At 47.6% G+C, this 20,812-nt stretch overlaps 1 protein-coding gene across 1 annotated transcript; it reads left to right on the forward strand.

Moving 5' to 3' along the window:
* The first annotated feature begins 1,534 nt into the window (after window positions 1–1,534).
* APOL6 (apolipoprotein L6) lies at window positions 1,535–19,627 on the forward strand. The gene is made up of 6 exons (XM_005606580.4): window positions 1,535–1,782; window positions 11,303–11,382; window positions 13,702–13,828; window positions 14,728–15,568; window positions 16,289–16,446; window positions 16,786–19,627. The coding sequence occupies exons 3-5, from the start codon at window positions 13,797–13,799 to the stop codon at window positions 16,436–16,438; spliced, it is 1,023 nt and encodes a 340-aa protein (XP_005606637.2). The 5' UTR covers window positions 1,535–1,782; window positions 11,303–11,382; window positions 13,702–13,796; the 3' UTR covers window positions 16,439–16,446; window positions 16,786–19,627.
* The last annotated feature ends 1,185 nt before the right edge of the window (window positions 19,628–20,812 follow it).

The following is a 20,812-nucleotide window of genomic DNA, read 5'->3' on the forward strand; positions in this document are numbered from 1 at the left end:
GCCTGAACAGTCACCCCTTAAATGACTGGCTTTACCCGAAAGAGTGCTTTCAACTGCAAGCGCCTCAGTCTCTGGCGGGCAGCTGGTCCCGTCCAGCCAGTGGGGCCCTGAATGGCAGGCAAGGTTCAGGAGATGAAGCCTCTCCATCCTCGGGCTCATCTGAGTTCCAGGGCCCCCTCCTCCATCTCCCCACGTAGGCAGCCTTCCCTGCGTGTGACACACTGCTTTGGTCACCCAGCACCTCCTGGGGCTACTGTCTCACCAGCACAGCCATGGGAAACTCCAGCCCTGGGCCAGTGGCCGGCTGGTCTCCAGTGCTCCCAGGTCTGAGGAGATGCGCGACCTCTGGCTCTGTTGCTGGGAAAACAGCATGGGGCCCGGATGGCTCGGCTGCCTGGGTGGCCAGCTCCAGCTCAGGACGGCCCCTGTTCAGAGCAACCCCAAGCTCAGGAGGCCGGGACGCCAGGGCTGAAAGGCACCTGTGATCCCAGCTCAGGGGCTGACCAGCCTCTCCTTCCTGCTCGTGGAGCCCAGGGGACGTCAGTCGGCCGCCAACCCCTGCAGAGCCAAGACTGGCTGGGTGGGCCACACCTTCTGCAAAGCAACAGCCCCCAGTGTGGCCTCAGGGAGGGCAGGGGAGAGGACCTGGGGAAGTCTGGGCATGTCAATATGGAAAACCCACATGGCCCCTGCTCCCAGCTGGCACGCACACGGAGAGCCACGGCCTCAGCCCACAACTGCACTGTCGGCTCCTTCCCACAGACGTGGAGTCTAGACCCGGCTCTGCCATTGCGTAGCTGTGTGACCCAGGGCAGGTCACGAACCCTCATGAGGTCTCAGTTTCCTCATCTGCAAAGTGGGAGAATCAAGACCACAATCCTGTCTCTCCCATCACTGGGGCCAGAGGCGTCTCAGAGTTTCCAATTCTTTGGATTTTTGGAAAGGTGCAGATATTATATATTAGGTAACATCCCCAGCAGCCCTCCTCAGTCACATGCTATTCATATTTCTGCAGTGAAACTACGAATATTCAAATCCAGTGGGACACCCAAAACCTGCAAACCTGCACCAGTTCAGAACAGGTTCCACCACCAAAAGAATTATGGGAAAACGCTTCTGTTTCTGGAGCGCTTAGCATTTCCGAATCACAGGTAAGAGGTTTTAGACCTTTACTATCATCCACCTCATAGGCTGGGAGAGTGACTCGAGGACAATGTTGCAGTCACCGCTGATGCGTTGGCTGGATGCGCGGCCCCCACCCCGGGCGCTGCGTCCCTCGCTCATAGACAGCTCTGTGCCCCAGGAGCTGATCTAACACCCATTTCACAGATGAGGACTCGAGGCCAAGGGCAGCAGGGGAACCGGCTCCCGGTGACACTGCTCCAAGGGGTCTGCTCAGCTTTGGAGTCCTCGCGTGAGGGAGGCACCCTCGCCCTGCCCGTGACACAGGCAGGAAAGGAGAAGTGGACCTTTGGTCTCTCATTCAGCTCCCTCACCTCACTGAACATTTCTTAGTAAAAGAAGCAAAAAGGAAAGTAAAAGTGAAAGCCATTCCTCAATAAGCTCCTGACTTCCCAGAAACGTGGTGATGGGCTCTGGCATTTTGTGTCTGCAGCAGCTGCCCAGACCCGGTTTTGTCTTCCCTGCTGGGAAGAAGCCAGAAGCTCCTCGGTCTCTTCCCCGGGCAGCAAACCCGGCTGCAGATCCACCCTGCGGGCTCGTCCTCCTGCAGCCCGAGGCTCACAGCCCTGGACGGACCGGAGGCACCCCCCCCGCCCCGAGGTGAGACCAGAAGGGGAAGTCCTCCTGTCCCTCGGGACCGAGGCCCCAGGGTGGCTTCCTTGAGATGGGGTGGAGGGCAGGGAGGGGAGGGAGGGCTGCCTCGGGGCCCCCGCAGGACAAGGTGCCCAAGGGGCTGGCTATGGGCACTTGGTTTAGGACAAAGAGCTGCTGTCAGTGCCATTGGGGTTCAAAGCCCCGTCCAGCCAGGTTGCAACTCTGAGCCAGGACAGGGCAGGGGCTCCACTTCTTTACGTGACGAGTCAGGGTGGGAACCTCTCCCTCACGGGCTGGGTGACGTGGAAATGAAGACATGGTGAAGAGTGTGACATGACCAACAAGTTGCATCTTCCCTTCCGTTGGCTGGGACCCCCAGGGCCCTAGGTGGAGACGGCCTGGCCCCCAGAGTGTGGGAGACCTTGTGGTGACAGGAGTTTCCCTAGAAGGTCTCTGTAGGAGTGCTTTAGGGGTGTCATGTTTCCGGAAAAAGGACGTTGGGGGAGCTGTGTTGAAACTGCCACCCCATCGCACGGGGCTTCCTGGATGCCGGGCCGGGGAGGGGAGAGGAGTGAAGACCAGTGGGAACGGCTCAAAGCTGTGCTTTCAGAGGGAGCTCCCTTTTCTTGCTTCGACTGGAGGGTTGTGGGAGTTGGTTTGCAGGGGCCGTTGGGGCCACGATAGAACAAAGAAAGACGGCCATAAATAGAAGCTCTCAAATGAGATACAGTCTCTGATCCTCTCCCATCAATTCTGTCCTTTCCCAACACAAAGGTCCCGTCACACCCAGCGGGAGAAGGTCAGTAGGGAGCAGATGGGACCGGATCCAACCAAAGGGCTCCCTGCTGTCACCTTTGCCCTTCGTCTGATGGGACTAATAGGAAAAACGGAGGAGGCATCACTGGGTGCTGACAAAGATGGGGCCGCAGACCAGGGTTCTCAACATCAGTACTGCTGACACTTGGCACGGGCTCATTCCTTGTTTGGGGCTGTCCTGGGCATGATGGGTGCTGAGCAGCATCGGCGGCCTGCACCTGCTAGACGCCAGCAGGAGGGATCCCCACCCACTAAAATGCCACAGACATTACCAATCTGCCCTGGGGAGCTCTAGCCCCATATCCAGATCTATTGCTCTGGACTCACATTGTAAGCCTAGTTGGAATCAGTCTGGGCTCTCCGGCTTACCAGTTGCACAAGACCGGCCTCCCTGCGCCTCAGTTTGCTCATCTGTAAAATGGGATCATATTAGCCTCTATCTCCCGGGGTCGTTGAGAGGATTAAAAGTGTATAAAACAAGTAGATGCATGTCTGGCACAAGTAAGAACAAAAAGGTTGCCTCGTATTACAGACCATGAGCACCCTGAGCCAAACCCCCAAAACCTAGCTTTATAGATCAGAGAGGAGAAAACATTTTTTTCTTCTTTTGGTTTTTGAGGAAGGCTAGCCCTGAGCTAACAACCACCAGCAATCATCCTCTTTTTGCTGAGGAAGATTGGCCCTGAGTGAACGTCTGTGCCCATCTTCCTCTATTGAGTATGTGGGATGCTGCCACGGCATGGCTGTATAAGGGGTGCAGACCTCAGCAACCGGGATCCAAACTGGTGAACCCCGGGCCCCCAAAGCAGAGCACAGGAACTTAACCACTGTGCCACTGGGGCAGCCCCGAGGAGAGAACGTTTCTTATCTTCGATATCTTAATTCTACCTCAAAGACCATCCCAAAGAAATAACCAAGCATGTGGACTGATGCGGGGTTGGTGAGCCGAGGAGTCGAAAGAAAGATTTCTTAGACTCTTAAGATATGGCAGTAGTGCTCTTTTATTTAGAGAGTAGAATAGCATGGGGACAGGACCCATGGGCAGTCAGAGTTTCTGCTGCTGCTGCTGCCGCTGCTTCTGCTGCCCCCGCTGGCATGGGGACAGGGCCCATGGGCAGGCAGAGCTGGTGCGTGGGGACAGGACCCACGGGCAGTCAGAGCTCCTGCTGCTGCCCTGAGTTGAGGGTTAGGGCTAAATTTAAGGCATAGGTATATGATTCATCTCTTTACAAGACAAAGGAAAGAACATGAAAAAAAAGTTAAAATGGTATCAGTGCAGGTGGGATCTGGTCATTAGGTGATCCCATGACTTTTAGACAAGAATCAAATCGGATTAAGTAAAGGTTAGAAAGGTTAGACGCCACCACCCTAAACCAGTTACATGAGATTGCCAGACAGCAACCAACTTAAGTTCTTGCCTTCCCCATTAAGAGTTTCTAGGGATAAGGTCATCTCTCCTCTTCTTCCTGGTACAGAGAGGGAGGCACCTTTTACAGACAGAGATTTACCTTACAAATGTAAATGTGTCCCAACAAGGGCAAGTTCCATTCCCCAGAGCCGCCTTCCCTGTCCCAGTTTATCGAAAGCAATCAGCCCAAAACAATCCTGATGCCAAAGAGACATATCCTGGGGTGGCCAATTTCGGGTCCCTACAAGGTCACCCCCCCTTCCTTCACAAACGCAAATGTCTCTCAGAAGGGCAAGCAAAATTCCAGTCCTCGGAGCCGGCTTCTCATCTGTAGTTTTAAAAGTAACCAGCCTAAAATACTCATCATGGACCAACATTTACAGAAGGATCAAAAATTATTTATAAAACCAAAATTATTTATTTAAACAAAACCAAACCAAAAATTGAAACTGAAAACAACTCAAAGATTCAACAGTTTGGGAGTTATTAAAATATGGAATCATACATCCATATACTGAAATGTTACACAGCCTTTAAACATCCTGTTTGAAACTACTGACCAAGATAGGGAACCTGTGATATTATGTTATGTGACAACAATTCACACCAAACTCTATGAGCAACATGAGTCTGAAAATTTTCTTATTTTTCGCTTGTAAATAAAATGTCCACAGTGGTTATTTTTGTGTGGTGATGATAAGGATTACTTTGGGCTGGTTACTTTTAAAAACGGCAGACAGGAGAGACTCTGAAAAGTAGAGTTTACTTTCCCTTTGTTAAGAGACATTTACACTGTAAAGGAAATCTCCATCTGTAAACATGTCTCCCTCTCTGCACCAGGAAGAAGGGTTTTGCCTTCTGATCCAATCTGAGAGGCTTTCCCTTTGTTGTTTTTTTTTCACATTTTTTTATTGAGTTAATGATAGTTTACAATCTTGTGAAATTTCAGTTGTGCATTATTGTTTGTCAGTCATGTTGTAGGTGCACCACTTCTCCCTTTGTGCCCACCCTGTCCCCCTGGCAGCCACTAATCTGTTCTCTGTGTCTACATGTTTAAATTCCTCGTATGAGTGGAGTCATACAGAGATGGTCCTTCTCTATCTGGCTTATTTCACTTAACATAATTCCCTCAAGGTCCATCCATGTTGTTGCAAATGAGACGATTTTGTCTTTTTTTATGGCTGAGTAGTATTCCGTGTGTATATATACCACATCTTCTTTATCCATTCATCAGTTGATGGGCACTTAGATTGCTTCCACGTCTTGGCTATTGTAAATAATGCTGCAATGAACATAGAGGTGCATGGGACTTTTGGAATTGCTGACTTCAAGCTCTCAGGATAGATACCCAGTAGTGGGATAGCTGGGTCGTATGGTAGTTCTATTTTTAATTTTTTGAGGAATCTCCATACTGTTTTCCATAGTGGCTGCACCAGTTTGCATTCCCACTAGCAGTGTATGAGGGTTCCTTTTTCTCCACAACTTCTCCAACATTTGTTACTATTAGTTTTAGATATTTTTGTCATTCTAACGGGTGTAAGGTGATATCTTAGTGTAGTTTTGATTTGCATTTCCCTGATGATCAGCGATGATGAGCATCTTTTCATGTGCCTATTGGCCATCCGTATATCTTCTTTGGTGAAATGTCTGTTCATGTCTCCTGCCCATTTTTTGATTGGGTTGTTTGATTTTTTTGTTGTTGAGTTGTGTGAGTTCTTTATATATTATGGATATTAAGCCTTTGTCAGATATATGACTTGCAAATATTTTTTCCCAGTTAGTGGGTTGTTTTTTTGTTTCACTCCTGTTTTCATTTGCCTTGAAGAAGATCTTTAGTCTGATGAAGTCCCATTTGTTTATTCTTTCTCTTGTTTCCCTTCTCTGAGAAGACATGGTGTCCGAAAAGACCCGTTTAATACTGATGTCAAAGAGTGTACTGCCTATGTTTTCTTCTGGAAGCCTTATGCTTTCAGGTCTCAGCTTTAGGTCTTTGATCCATTTTGAGTTTATTTTGGTGAATGGTCAGAAAGAATGGTCAACTTTCATTCTTTTACATGTGGCTTTCCAGTTTTCCCAGCACCATTTGTTGAAAAGACTTTCTTTTCTCCATTGTATGCCTTCAGCTCCTTTGTTGAAGATAAGCTGTCCATAGATGTGTGGTTTTATTTCTGGGCTTTCAATTCTGTTCCATTGATCTGTGCACCTGTTTTTTCTTTTGTTTTCTTTTTTGTTTTAAGATTTTATTTTTTTCCTTTTTCTCCCCAAAGCCCCCCAGTACATAGTTGTATACTCTTCGTTGTGGATCCCTCTAGTTGTGGCATGTGGGATGCTGCCTCAGCGTGGTTTGATGAGCAGTGCCATGTCCGCGACCAGGATTCGAACCAATGAAACACTGGGCCGCCTGCAGCAGAGCGTGCCAACTTAACCACTCGGCCACGGGGCCAGCCCCTGTGCACCTGTTTTTGTACCAGTACCATGCTGTTTTGATTACTGTAGCTTTGTAGTATGTTTTGAAGTCAGGGATTGTGATGCCTCCCATTTTGTTCTTTTTTCTCAGGATTGCTTTAGCAATTCAGGGTCTTTTGTTGCCCCATATGAATTTTAGGATTCTTTGTTCTAATTCTGTAAAGAATGTCATTGGGATTCTTACTGGGATAGCATTGAATCTGTAAATTGCTTTAGGTAGAACGGACATTTTAACTATGTTTATTCTTCCAATCCATGTACATGCAATGTTTTTCCATCTCCTTATGTCATCATCCAATTGTCTCAGAAAGGCCTTGTAATTTTCATTGTATAGGTCTTTCACTTAGTTAAATTCACCCCGAGGTATTTTATTCTTTTTGTTGCTATTGTGAATGGTATTGTGTTCTTGAGTTCTTTTTCTGTTAGTTCATTATTAGAATATAGAAATGCTACTGATTTATGCAAACTAATTTTATACCCTGCAACTTTGCTGTAGTTATTGATTACTTCTAAGAGTTTTCCAATGGATTCTTTGGGGTTTTCTATGTATAAGATCATGTCATCTGCAAACAGCGAGAGTTTCACTTCTTCCTTCCCTATTTGGATTCTTCTTATTCCTTTTTCTTGCCTGATTGCTCTGGCCAGGACCTCCAGTACCATGTTAAATAAGAGTGGTGATAGAGGGCATCTTTGTCTCATTCCTGTTTTCAGGGGGATGGCGCTCAGTTTTTGCCCATTGAGTATGATGTTGGCTGTGGGTTTGTCATGTATGGCCTTTATTATGTTGAGGTAGTTCCCTTCTATGCCCATTTTGTTCAGAGTTTTTATTATAAATGACTGTTGAATCTTGTCAAATGCTTTCTCTGCATCTATTGAGATGATCATGTGGTTTTTATTCCTCAGTTTGTTGATGTGGTGTATCACATTGATTGATTTGCAGATGTTGAACCATCCCTGTGTCCCTGGTATGAATGCCACTTGATCATGATGTATGATCCTTTTGATGAATTGCTGAATTCTGGTTGCCAAAATTTTGTTTAGAATTTTTCTATGTTCATCAGCGATATTGGCCTGTAGTTCTCTTTTTTCATGATGTCCTTGTCAGGCTTTGGTATCAGTGTGATGTTGGCCTCATAGAATGTGTTAGGAAGTGTTCCATCCTCCCTAAGTTTTTGGAATAGCTTGAAAAGGATAGGTATTAAATCCTCACTGAAAGTTTGGTAGAATTCCCCAGGAAAGCCATCTGGTCCTGGGGTTTTATTCTTTGGGATGTTTTTGATTACTGTTTCAACCTCTTTCCTTGTGATTGGTCTGTTCAAATTGTTTGCTTCTTCTTGAGTGAGCTTTGGGAGATTGTAGGAGTCCAAGAATTTACCCATTTCCTCTAGATTATCCATTTTGCTGGCATATAGTTTTTCATAGTATTCTCTTATAATCCCTTGTATTTCTGTGGAGTCTGTTGTTATTTCTCCTCTTTCATTTCTGATTTTGTTTATTTGAGCTTTCTCCCTTTGTTTCTTTGTAAGTCTGGCTAGGGGTTTGTCAATTTTATTTATCTTCTCAAAGAACCAGCTCTTTGTTTCATTGATTCTTCTACCGACTTTTTCGTTTCAATAGCATTTATTTCTGCTCTGATCTTTATTATTTCTCTCCTTCTGCTGACTTTGGGCTTTGTTTGTTCTTCCTTCTCTAATTTGGTTAGGTGTAGTTTAAGATTGCTTATTTGGGATTTTTCTTGTTTGTTAAGATGTGTCTGTATTGCGATGAATTTTCCTCTTAATACAGCTTTTGCTGTATCCCATATGAGTTGGTATGGCATGTTATCATTTTCATCTGTCTCCAGGTATTTTTTTTATTTCTTCTTTAATTTCTTCAATGACCCATTGCTTGTTCAGTAGCGTATTGTTTAGTCTCCACATCCTTGTGCTTTTCTCAGCTTTTTTCTTGTAATTAATTTCTAGCCTTATAGCATTATGATCAGAGAAGATGCTTGTTATTATTTCAATTTTTTTTAAATTTGTAGAGGCTTGCCTTGTTTCCCAACATATGGTCTATCCTTGAGAATGTTCCATGTGCACTTGAGAAGAATGTGTATTCTGCTGTTTTTGGATGAAGTGTTCTATATATGTCTATTAAGTCCAATTATTTTAGTTTTTTGTTTAGCTCCACTATTTCCTTGTTGATTTTCTGTCTGGATGATCTGTCCATTGATGTGAGTGGGGTGTTGAGGTCCCCTACTATTATTGTGTTGTTTTTAACATCTTCCTTTAGGTCTGTTAATAGTTGCTTTATGAACTTTGGTGCTCCTGTGTTGGGTGCATAGATATTTATAAGCATTATTTCTTCTTGATGAAGTGTCCCTTTGATCCTTATATATTGTCCCTCTGTGTCTCTCTTTACCTGCCTTATTTTGAAATCCGTTTTGTCTGATATAAGTACTGCAACACCTGCTTTCTTTTGCTTGCTATTAGCTTGAAGTATTGTCCTCCACCCCTTCACTCTGAGCTGTGTTTGTCTTTGGGACTGAGGTGTGTTTCCTGGAGGCAACAAATTGTTGGATCTTGTTCTTTAATCCATTTTGCCACTCTGTGTGTTTTTATTGGAGAGTTCAATCTGTTTACATTGAGGGTGATTATTGATACATGTGGGTTTAAAACTGTCATTCTGTTGCTCATTATCTGTTTTTCCTGCATTACCTTTGTTTCTCGTCCTGTGTGTTTTAGCCTACCCATTGACTTCTGCAATTTCTTATGCTGGGTTTCTTAGATTTTTCCTTATTTATGTTTTGTGGCTCTGTTCTGTTTTTTAGTTTAGTGGCTACCCTGAAATTTGTATTTAGAGTCTCATGTATAATATAGTCTATTCTCTGGTGGTCTCTTACTTACTTGACCTAGACTGATTTAGTCCCTTTGCTCTTCCCCTCCTAAATTATTATTTTCATCTCTTATTCCAACTCGTATTATGAGTTTGTAGTTAGAGTGATAAGATCGTCTTTGCTTTGGTGGTTTCCTTACCTTTATCCTAATGCTATGGTTGAATATTTGCCATCCTATTCTAGTTCTATCTATCTGTCTCCCTACTCTGTGGTTTGTGACCCTTTTCTCCCTTTTTTTCTTTTTTCAGGTATGAGAGCCTTCTTGAGGATTTCTTGTAGTGGAGGACTTTTGGTTACAAATTCCCTTAACTTTTGTTTGTCTGGAAAAGATTTAATTTCTCCCTCATATCTGAAGGATATTTTTGCTGGATAGAGTATTCTTGGCTGAAGGTTTTTATCTTTTAAAGTTTTGAATATGTCACTCCATTCTCTCCTAGCTGGTAAGGTTTCTGTAGAGAAATCTGCTGAAAGTCTGATAGGAGTTCCTTTGCAGGTTGTTTTCTTCTGTCTTGTTGCCCTGAGTATTCTTTCTTTGTCTTTCATTTTTGCCATTTTTACTACTATATGCCTTACAGTAGGTCTTTTTATATTGACAAATCTAGAAGAGCTGAAAGCTTCCTCCACACACATTTCTCCCTCAATCCCTAGATTTGGGAAGTTTTTTTTCTATAATTTCATTAAGCACACTTTCTGCTCCATTTTCCTTTTCCATGTTCTCAGGAATTCCAATGATTCTTAAATTCATTCTCATCATTGAATCCACTATTTCTCTGATATTTTCCTCATTCTTTTTAATCCTTAGTTCTCTTTCTTCCTCTCTCTGGAGCCGTTCAGCCTGTCTATCTTCGATTATGCTAGTTTGCTCCTCTATGGTGTCTACCTGGGCATTCAGGGAATCCGTATTCTGTTTTAGCTGGTCCATTGTATTTTTCATCTCTAGTATTTCTGTTTGATTCTTCTTTATAATTTCAATGTCTTTTGTGAAGTAACTCCAGAACTCGTTGACTTATTTCTCTATCTTTCCCTCTACCTCATTGAGTTTTTTTGATGACAGCTACTCTAAATTCATTTTCACTTAGTCTACCTATTTCCAAGTCCTCAGGACTTAATTCTGTGATTTTATTGTTCTCCTTCTGGTCTGGAGCTTTTATAAATTGCTGGATGGTAGAGGAGCGGTTTTTGCGCATGATGGTAGTATTTGGTTGCAGTTACATCCTGTCGCCACTAGATGGGGGTTGAGAGCCATGCGTTCTGAGCTCTCTGCCTTTGGGCAAGATGGCGGCACCCAGAGCCGGTTGGGGAGGAGGGGCACTTTCTCTCGCGTGCAGATCTGGATTCCGATCTCAGCTCTCGATCTCTGGTCTCCCAGGGCCCTAGCTTGATGGGGTCCCCGTGCCCGGACGCCTTCCCCCGTCAGCAGGTTTCCGCTGCACCTGCTGCAGGAGTCCTGGATGATCCCACGGTCGTGCGGCCCCTCCCCCGCTCCTGCCTGCACCCGTGGCATCGATCCCAGACTCTAGGGGAGGGAGCAAAGTTCTCTCCTACCCCGTTCCAGCTCCTCTGAGGCCGGCTGCAGCCTCTCCGTCCTCCGTGGTCTTGTTTCTGTAGTTTTCTGACAGTCTGGCATTAGGATTATTGGCTGAAATTCAGTTTTTCCAATCCTTTGTTGTAGTTTGGAGGGGAGAGAGTCCCGGGTCAGCTCACCCTGCCATTTTGCCGAGGCTTTCCCTTTGAATAGAGGATTTTTATCCTGTTTGCAACTTGGGAAAATACAGAAAATACTGTTCTTTAACATTTATTGCGGTGGACATTTTACTAACTATTTCACAGATAAGGAAAGGGAAACTTTGAGCCATGAGATAATTTTCTTGAAATCACAAAGTGGTGACAGAGGGGGCTTTGAATCCACTTTACCATATGGTGCTAGGCTAATTATGGGGTCTGTTTTCTCCTCCAAAAAGGTAATACAGCATCTCTTCCCAGCCGGCCACCTGTCACTCTTTAAATCTTGCAACAACAGAGACATCACAGATCTGCCAAGGTGAGCTTTCCTCCATCCCAGCCATTCTCATTGGAGGGTAAAGCAGGATCCGGTGAGGTCTTTGTAAGAGAAAGATGGAAGGCAGAATGACCCAGAACATTCCAGGATACCCAGAGATGTGGCAGTCCTACTCAAACATTTTGTTACCAGACCAAATGTGGGTCCCTTCTTGGGAGTTCAGTCAAACTACACCAGAAGTCATTGTTTCACAAAGTAGAATTTTTATTTGCAGCATGCAGCAAACAAAATGCAGACCATAGGGAAAATTTTCACAAAGCTGTGGCACCCTGAGCACAGGGAGGTGGGTATCTTTATTTGGGGGGGGCATGAGTATTCAAAGGGGAGGTTTCATCATTACATGCAGAGGCGGGCATAAGATTGCTCATGTGTGGTTAGAAATCATGCTTCTACATACATCGAACGACCTAAAACTGGCTGCTTCGCCCATCCCAGAGGAGGGGGACCTACGACGTGAACAACCTCACTTCAGGAGAACTCAGTGCCTGTCTGTGCAGGCGCCAGTCTTGTGGTTGTCGTCTGGGCTGGTCTGGGCTGTTTTGGAGCAACTGGGTCCAGGGTGGCTGTTACTTGGAGCTTCTTCCTGGAACAGAACTGAAAACCGCAGGAGCTCAAGGCCCCAAGGTGTGAGATAAAGGAACAGCTGCACCTTTCCACAAGAGAATTAGTCAAACACAAAGGGGTAGCATTTAGGCAGGACCAGAGAAGCGGGTTAGGGTCCGTGTCTGGGGACGGTTTTGCTTGGATTCCACCACGTCATTCTCAGTTCTCCTGGTACTTCACCAGCTGGTCCTTGTCCATCTCTTGCTGCCTTCACCTCTTCTTCCTGGGCTTAACTGTCGGACTGCTCCAGCGCTCTCTCTTGGACCACCCTTGGCCTCTAGGATCACTCTCTCCCTAGGGCGATCCCGTTTTAATGGCTTTAGCTACTTTCTGCACTGATGGTTCCCAAATCTGATCTCCCAGCCAGAACAAGGCTCATGTGTCCCCTGCTTCCTCAATGTCACTTGAAAGTCTGACGGGGTCTCAAACTGAACCTGCCCCAAACTGAACTCTCTTGGCCACCCAGAAAACCCTCGACCCTTCCCATCTCGGGAAAGAGAAGCTTTGTGTTGTAACAGACAGTCAGGCCCCACACCGGCCTCATCCTGAGGTCATCCTTGACTCTGCCCTCTCACCTCCCACATCCGCTGATCCATCCTGCGGATTCCTGCACATCCGGTCCCTCTCATCACCCTGGCCAGCCAGGTCCAGGCGGCCATGGCCTCTTGCTCCAACCACGGCAACAACTTCCTGACTGGTGCCCCTGCTTCCTCTCATGCAAACCTGGAGTCTGTTTTCCAGCCTGAGCCATCATTTAACACATAAGTTAATCAGGGCCCCTGCTAGCCCCCATGCTGCCTTAGGGCTTACTAGGAAAAGCCCAGCCACCCCAACCGCCAAGGGGACATAGCCCTCTGGGCACATGGCTCTACGAATGGCTGGCAGCTGTGTGCAGCCAATCAATAAGGCGCCATTTCTCCAGACAAACACAGCACCTCCCCCTGCCCTCGCTGCAGGTCTCTCCACTCGGCGAGTGGATTCTGGGATGGATTCCAGACCCCACCTGTCTGCTCAGTCAGAGCCTTTGCAGTTCTCGTAATGTTAATAGGTCCCCGGGAATATAATTTATACAAAGGGGCCTCATAAATTGTTGGCTTGTTCTGTGAAGGTGGTCTTTTAGTCACTATAATCAATTGGTTCCTGATAGCCGATGCATGGAAACAAACCAAACATTTCAATCAGCAGAAGAACAGACAAATAAATGGTAGTGTATTTCTATGGTCAAATAGTACACAGTTGTCACTTTTAAAACTGCTGATACCCACAACAACATGACTGAATCTCATAGACAGTACGTTGACTGAAAAAAGCCAAGCAAAGGACTTTATTTACATGAAGTTCAAGACCAGGCGAATTAACCAACGGTTACAGAAGTGAGAATAGTGGTCGCCTCTGGGGCGGGTGGGTCTCGCCCAGGCAGGGGTTGAGGAAACCTGCTCCATATCTCGATCTGGGCAGTGATCACTCGGGTGTGCATACAGGTGTCAAAATTTACTGAGCTGAGGACTTCATTTGTGTACTTATCTTCGAACGTAAGTGACACCTCAGCATAAAATGTAAAAACAATAGTTTGCAAATATTTAGTACCTCAAAGTGTTTCGTTTTTCTTTTGATTCCGCATAATCTAAGGTCCCTCCACTTGGATCTCCTAAGGTTCGTGGCCCCTTCAGTGAGCTTGTTTTTCATGTTCCCAACCAGAAAATCATTTGACACCTCGGGACGCCTCTGATTCTCCCACGGACAAAAGGAGCGCGGATTTGGTGCCACAGAGGCTGCGGGACGAGCAGGCAGGGATGGAATGCCAGGCTGGTGTTGGTTTGCAAGGGTAAGCCGGAGAGCTTTGTCCCCAGGGGGCGGACTACTTCTGGAGAAACGCTCTGGGCATCCTCGAGATACGAGGCTAGCGTGTTCCGATAGAATGAGTCATAAAGTGGGCCTGTCTGCCCGCTGGTTTTCAACATGCTTGTGAAGGTATGTTTTCCTAGGAAAAAAATATTCCACTGGTAACACAAATATTTTGAAGAGCAAGTCAAGATCCAGTGAGGTGCACGACATTGGCCAATAGGATTCTAAGGGCAGAAATTGCCCCACCCAGAGGCCTCACCTCTGTGAGGCCTGTGAAGCGGGAACTCAGTCTTTTTGCCTCACATGTCACCAAAAAGCCCTTTAGTGATGCTGCATTGATTAATTTAAACCCAATTATCTGTTAATCAGCAGATGTGGCATCACCAGCCTCCAGTACCATGTGGGCAATCAACAAACGCTCACCGCACGTCTGCTGGACCCCCAACCTCCCTCCCAGCACCTGGCCTCCTCTTTCTCCTCCTTTTCCCAGACCTCTCCCGCCGCCGCCTGTCACAAGTTCCTTATCTTGACTAGGATCTTCGCCTTTCCCCAAGGCCTCTGCTCCGGGACCGCTCACAGTCTCTCTGAGCGAGGCTGCAAACGTCCCTCAGGACTAATCTGCCTTCTCCCTCTCTTTGGCCAAGGCTGCGTTTCTCCCCTTTGTCCCTCCAGACGCCCCTCTTCATGGACCCAGCAGCTCCCAACAAGGCTCTGGGCCTTTGCACGGTCGGGTCAGAGGTAACGGGGGTGTTAGGGAGATGCAGGGAGGGTTCAAAGTCAAGAGTGGCAAGAAGATCCAGAACCTCCCTGGGCCTGACTCAGGATTTGGCTCTCCCAGCTGGGAGCCTGAAGCAACATCTTTCTTTCACTCATCCACAGGGATGAGGACGACCTTCTTCTGAGTGAAGACATGGAGCAAAACGATGCAGATCTGTCAGCTGACGAAAGGCGATTTTTGGAAGAGTTTCCCATCTTGAAAGAGAAGCTAGAGGAGGACATCAGAAAGTTCCGTGCCCGTGCGGACGACATCGAGAAAAAGCAGAAAATACTCACGGAGGCCAGCCTGGTGACCAACTCCGTCTCTGCTGTCTCAGGAGCCGTGAGCCTCCTGGGTTTAGCTCTCACTCCAGCAACGGGAGGAGGAAGCCTGGTGCTCCTGGGCTGTGTGGAGACTTTGGGGAGCATAGCTGGGGCCACCAACATCGTGACCAACTTGGCGAAAGAAGTCCAAAATGCCCAAGCTGAGGCCGGCAGCCCAGAGCCCACCGATGGCCAAAGGTCCGAGGAGACTGAGGGAAAAGGCAGACTCTATTATGGCATTACTACCGGAAAGCTTGCCTATGCTGTCTATGCTAGTAAAAACAACATCAAGGATGTTAAAGAGAAGATCCGTGCCTCTAAGACTGCCAGCGCCCACCCACTGCAGGCCGCTGGTGCCGAGGGTATCAAGACCACTAGCCAAGTCACGGTCGAAAGCGGCAGGAAGCTGCCAAAGGTCTTCGAGCGTATAAAGCTGCTGATGGCCAGACATCCCCGCTTGCTAAATGGTACGGTGACTGGCATCTCTCTCTGCACCTGCATGGCCGCCCTCCTGAAGGACTGGAAGGAGCTGAAGGAGGGAGCAAAATCCAAGTCTGCAGAAAAGCTGAAGGCCAAGGCTGGGGAGCTGGAAAAGAAGCTGCTGGACCTCTCCCAGCGCTATGAGAGGCTGCAGCAGAAGGTGAGGCTGCGTCGGCCATCTCGGGTGGAGCCTGAGGGAGTGGGGGCTTTAACCGGGGCCTACGGGCACCAAGGCTCACAGCAAGGGGGTAAGGAAGCCAGGGTGGGCAACGTTTGCTTGGATGTTCCTGAGGCCGTGGGGCATATGGTGGCCCTAGAGGTCCAAATGGGATCTAGTACGTCTTGGAGATAGTGGCGCCTGACCTGGACAGACCTGGTCACGCCTTCCGTCTCTCCCTCGAGGTTTCTTGAGGTCCATGTGCTGGAAAGAGGCTCTTCCCCTTGTACAGGAGAGGACGCTGAGTCGGAGGGAGTATCACGGACTGAAACGTGCACCCCTAACGTGCATCTCTTGAAGCTCTAAGCCCCAGTGTGACTGTTGGGAGATGGGGGTCTCTGGGAGGTAATTGGGGTGGAATGAGGTCGTAGGGGTGGGGCCCTTTCCTATGGGACTGTTGTCCTTGTAAGAGGAGAAGGAAGCACGAGAGGACTCTCTCTTTCTCTGCCTGCGCTGGCTCAGAGGAGAGACCTTGTGAGGACACAGCCAGAAGGTGACCCTCCACAAGCCGGGAGGAGAGTCTTCACCAGGAATCGGCCAGCCCCTTGATCTGGGACTGGCAGCCTCCAGACCTATGAGAAGAGACATTCCTGCCTTTGAAGCCGCCCAGCCTGTGGGATTCTCTGTAGCTGCCCTCTGATGGGGGTGTTTGTTTCTTTACAGAAACTCTTGCAAGAAAAAAGGCTTCTGAGCTCATCTTCAGAGGGAGCCGTGGGGACTCTGCCGCAGCCCTCAGGACGGGCGTCGGGAAGCTGGATCCAGAAGCGGGGAGAGGATGACGCGACTGAGCCCAGGGACCTTGGGGCAGAATAAAGGGGCAGGCAAGAGTGGCAGGGGAGATGCCTGGATACAGACCCACTGGGAGGTCCCTGTGGGTGCTGAGGGCACTGTCAGCTAGTGAGAGTTGGGGAGGTCAGTGTGTCCCCTCCGTTGCTCCTTCATTTGGATACGAACTCAGTCCCTCCACTTCTTCAGTCCCCCTTCACTCACTCGCACGCGCAGTCAGGCTGTGTCAAACACGTATGGATTCAGGCCGGGCTGGACCTGAAGTGCTGAGGAGACGACCCTGAGGAGGGTCCCCGGGGGAAGGGATGTTGTGCTCTCGCTTCTCCATCCACTCACCCTCAACTTCCTCTCTGCTCTCTTCTGCTCCCACCCAGGTTGGCACACAAAGGATGGCACTGGAAACTGCCCCACCAGATTCCATCCAGAAGGCGAGAGGCCCACAGCCCTCTGTCCTCCCCAGCACCCATGATCCTGGCGCTCCTCAGGACATCGGGCCTGCAGGAAGTCTCCTGACATTATAGAGACCGTTTCTTATGTTGCCAAATATTCTCTTGATTATATGTACAATCTTTTAATTAGACGTATATTAGTCATCGCTCTTTCTGTTTTAAGTGGCCAAAAGCAACTCTAACTGGCTGAGGCAAAGAAAGGAATTTATTGTCTCATGTGCTTAAGAAGCATAGAGGTGCAGTGGGCTTCAGGTGTGTCTGGATCCAGAGGATAAAAATGATGCCGTAGAGTGTCTGTCTTTCACGTCTCAGACAGGCTTCAGCCGCATGCAGGCAAGATGGCCGGAGCATCCCCAGGAGTGCTCCCTCCCGCTGGGGGCTCCCAAGTGGAAAAGGGCCAAGGACCACTCTGATCGGTCAGGACTGGGTCACGTGCCTTTGCCTGCACCATTGCTGGGATGCGCTATGGGAATTATATGGTGTGTGACTGGAGACAGGAGCTTGAGGAAGAAAAAGCAACAAATGGTATGCTAGTTGCCCCTCCTCTTTCAGCAACATTTAGATGATTTCAAATTTCTTGTTACACATCGTGGGAAAACGAAGATCTGCGTGCCAAAAGCTTGTTGCATTATTATTAGGATTGTTTTCTTACAATAGAGTCCCTGCACTGGGATACCTAAGATCGGAAAGGATGCTGTGAAGGGAAAGAAGGAGTTCCCCACCCGCCCCACATTACAATAGTGAAATATATCCTAGGAAATTTGGGGAAGATTTAAAAAGTAGAAGGGAGAGAGAACCTCTGTCAACATTCTGGACTATAGCCTGCCAGTATTTATTTTATAAATCTTATGACCTAGGGGTTTTAAATAGTTGTAACCCCACTCCTAGGCCACTGTGTTTTCTGCATTTGTAGGACTCCTTTCCTTATTCTAAGTTTTTCAGGAGCAAAAGGGAAGTAAATAGCTTTCTCCACATTCACTATTGTTCTTTTAGCGTATGAGTGTCCTTAAAGTTTGGAATAAACATTATCAATCAAAATACCTTGCATGAAATGGGTAGCCCCTAAGCTTGGAGCTTTGTTTGTTTTGTGGACTGTCTGGAAGATCAAAAAAGAAGGCGGCAGAAAATGGAGACGCGAAACTCATCCGCGACGCCTACTGGCCCATTTCTCAGTTTGGTGTTTTCAGCCATGAAATGAGCGTAACCTGAAGGAACTCCAGGACTCCGTCTGGGTGCGGATGGTCCTGCCCCACTCACAGAACGACATCTGGGAGAAAATGCCCTGGGCAGGAATTCTAAGCCTTGCCAAAGATCTTGAGCCAACATCAAAGGGGGCAGGAGAGGTTCATTCTTCCCTCTTTGCCCACTTCTCTGCTTCTAGACTCTTCCATGAAGGCAGAAGCGCCTGAACAGACTCTTCCTCTTGCCTCTCTCTCTGGCTTCCTGCCTCAGCCCAGGCAGCTCTCTGCTCCCTCCCTCCCTGCAACACCTTCCGCCCCAGGCCACTCTCCCTGCCAGGGTCTGCTTCTCTGCAGTGGGATCTCCCCCAACTCCTGGAATGCTGCTGAGCAAATGCCGTCACCTCGTGATATCTCCCCGCTAGTCAGATCTTTGTGCTCCTCACCGCAAAGCCTGTTCACTATCTGTGCTGCTGGGGGCAGCCCAACCCCCACCCTCTTTCCTCCTTTCTCTTCCGGGTCGAGTGGGGTTCTTCACGGGTGCCCCTGAGGTGGTGCGGCCCCTCCACCACGATCAGTTGGGAGTTCTGAGAAACCTATCAGTTCTGAGATGTATACTCTGAGTCAGGTGAGGAAGATGCGCGCATTCACATGCCCCAGTGAGAGTGGAGTCATCAGCCATCACCTTAAACGCCCCCTGAGACCACAACCAACACAAGTGCCAGGCTTTTCCAAAGTGTTGGGCCTTCCAAAGGGCCAGTGAATGTGTCCCACCCACGCTGAGGTTTGCGACAGCAGCAAACAGCTGGTCAACAGTCCTGCTCCTGACCGGCCGTCCTATAGTAGAAGAAAGGTGGGGACACAGTCAAAATCAAGCTGAACCCCAGGACGGCTGGGGAAAGGCGAGGGGTCCGATTAGGTTTGAGAAACTTCCCTTACCTGGGTCCATCAGCACCTGACTAGCTGTGGGTGGCCTCAGGACACCTTCGAGTATCATTCCAGCTTGTCCAGGTCTACCCTCACAGGCACGAGCTTCAGGCGGCCCTTGAGTTTGTGACGAAATGCAAGCTCTTGTCAGCCGTAAATCATACTCCCTTGGGTCTAAAATCTAAATTTCAACCAAAAGAAAACTAAAAGGCCATTGTGTTCTAGTCAATGCACAATGTTACATTTGAAGAAATAGCTGTCGAAGGGAAAGTATATTGGAAAGCAATTTGAACCGTTTCTTTCTCTCTCAAGAAGATGAAAAAGGTGAGGGTGGCGGGGGAGGGGGAGAAGGGAGAGACATTCTTAATTCGCAGTTTAATTCACCTGGACGAAATCGCAGAGGAGAACGAGCCTTCCTGCCTCTGATGGGCACGGTCACGTAGGCCAGTACAGTTCAATACGGTAGCCGCTAGGCATGTGGCACCTGAAACGTGGCAAGTCCAAACTGAGACGTGCTATCCACGTAAAACACACACTGGATTTTAAACACTTAATTTGAAAAAAATACATAAAATATCTAATGAATAATTTTAATTGATCACATGTTGAAATGATAACATTTTGGACATATTGCATTAAATAAAATATATTATTAAAATCAATTTCACCTGTTTGTCTTAATGTTTTCAATGTAACTATAGAGAATGTATACTTACGTATGTGGCCGCATTATGGTCCTATTGGACAGCACTGATGTAGACAATAAAATTAAAAAGATGAAGATGCTTTGAATGATGAGTTGGGGTTTGTGGGGGCTAATAAATAGCACCTCTTTTCACCCACCCAAGTTCAGAAGCAGGGACGCAGCGGACCAGGAGTCAGGCAGGTGGAGATGCAAGCATCAGCTTGATTCAAGTTGTTGGAGGAGTGGCTTTGGGTTGGTTGATCAAATTGGCTTGGTAATACTTCACTCCTGAATTCGATGGTCTTACCCCCTCTGCCACGTCCACTACTGGACAACCTCAGGCCACCCCTGTAGAGCTTAGGAGCACAGCATACTGAGCGCTGTCAGAAGACCAGCAGATCCCAAACCAATGCCGGTTCCTTTTGGCCAAGTTGCCTACCATGTAACTCGCTCATCCATCCTTGGAGTTGGTAAGCGAGAGGATGGAGAGAGGCCAGGAGTGTTAATTGGATGGACTCCCTCCACATGGAAACAGGGGTAGGGAATAAGTGCTCCTTCCACTACTTCCTAACCTTCTTTTCATTAAGCATTGGATTTAACCATTAAGTCCACGGTCAGCAGGTGGCAATCAACCGCCTAGGGGAACAGCCCCGCTCCCAGCTTCATCCAGCTGCTCCGGCAGCACCAATCACTTCCCACCCTCTGAATCGTCCCGGGTCTGCTGTCTGCTGCCAAGAGGTTTTGAAATGGGTCAGACCAGAACACTGATTAACCCCAAGGTCTTGCTATAGCCAGAATTGAAAGTTTACTCTCTTCTCCCATAATTCATCTCAAATGATATCAAGCCGTGTCCAATATAGCTCTTCAGAGAGTTTGCAATGAGATCCAGATTTAGCATATAGGCCAATAGTCAAAGGCCAAAAATAAGAAGGCCCATATCACAAATAAACCCCCTTCCATTGCAAATTTCCCAGGACGAAATACTAAAATTTGATTCCCTTGCAAATTAAAATTTAAAGGAATTAGTCTGAAATCAAATAGTGTGCCCTCATGAGTAAAAGGTTCAAAGAAACCAAAATCTTTTAAAGTCCCAAATCAAATTCTCTTCTAGAGTCCAGCGCAATTGTTAAAGTCAAAAAATCATCCTCCCTAACATCATTTT

The sequence above is a fragment of the Equus caballus genome, chromosome 28, assembly GCF_041296265.1.
Source record: "Equus caballus isolate H_3958 breed thoroughbred chromosome 28, TB-T2T, whole genome shotgun sequence".
Lineage (NCBI taxonomy): Eukaryota > Metazoa > Chordata > Mammalia > Perissodactyla > Equidae > Equus > Equus caballus.

What these genes read in the sequence shown, in the direction of transcription:
- APOL6 (XM_005606580.4), top strand. Translation starts at nt 13,797, where the DNA reads ATGGAATGCCAGGCTGGTGTTGGTTTGCAAGG. An exon ending in GCTGGTGTTGGTTTGCAAGG is followed by an intron (nt 13,829 to 14,727) that starts GTAAGCCGGAGA and finishes ACTCATCCACAG; the next exon opens with GGATGAGGACGACCTTCTTC. An exon ending in ATGAGAGGCTGCAGCAGAAG is followed by an intron (nt 15,569 to 16,288) that starts GTGAGGCTGCGT and finishes GTTTCTTTACAG; the next exon opens with AAACTCTTGCAAGAAAAAAG.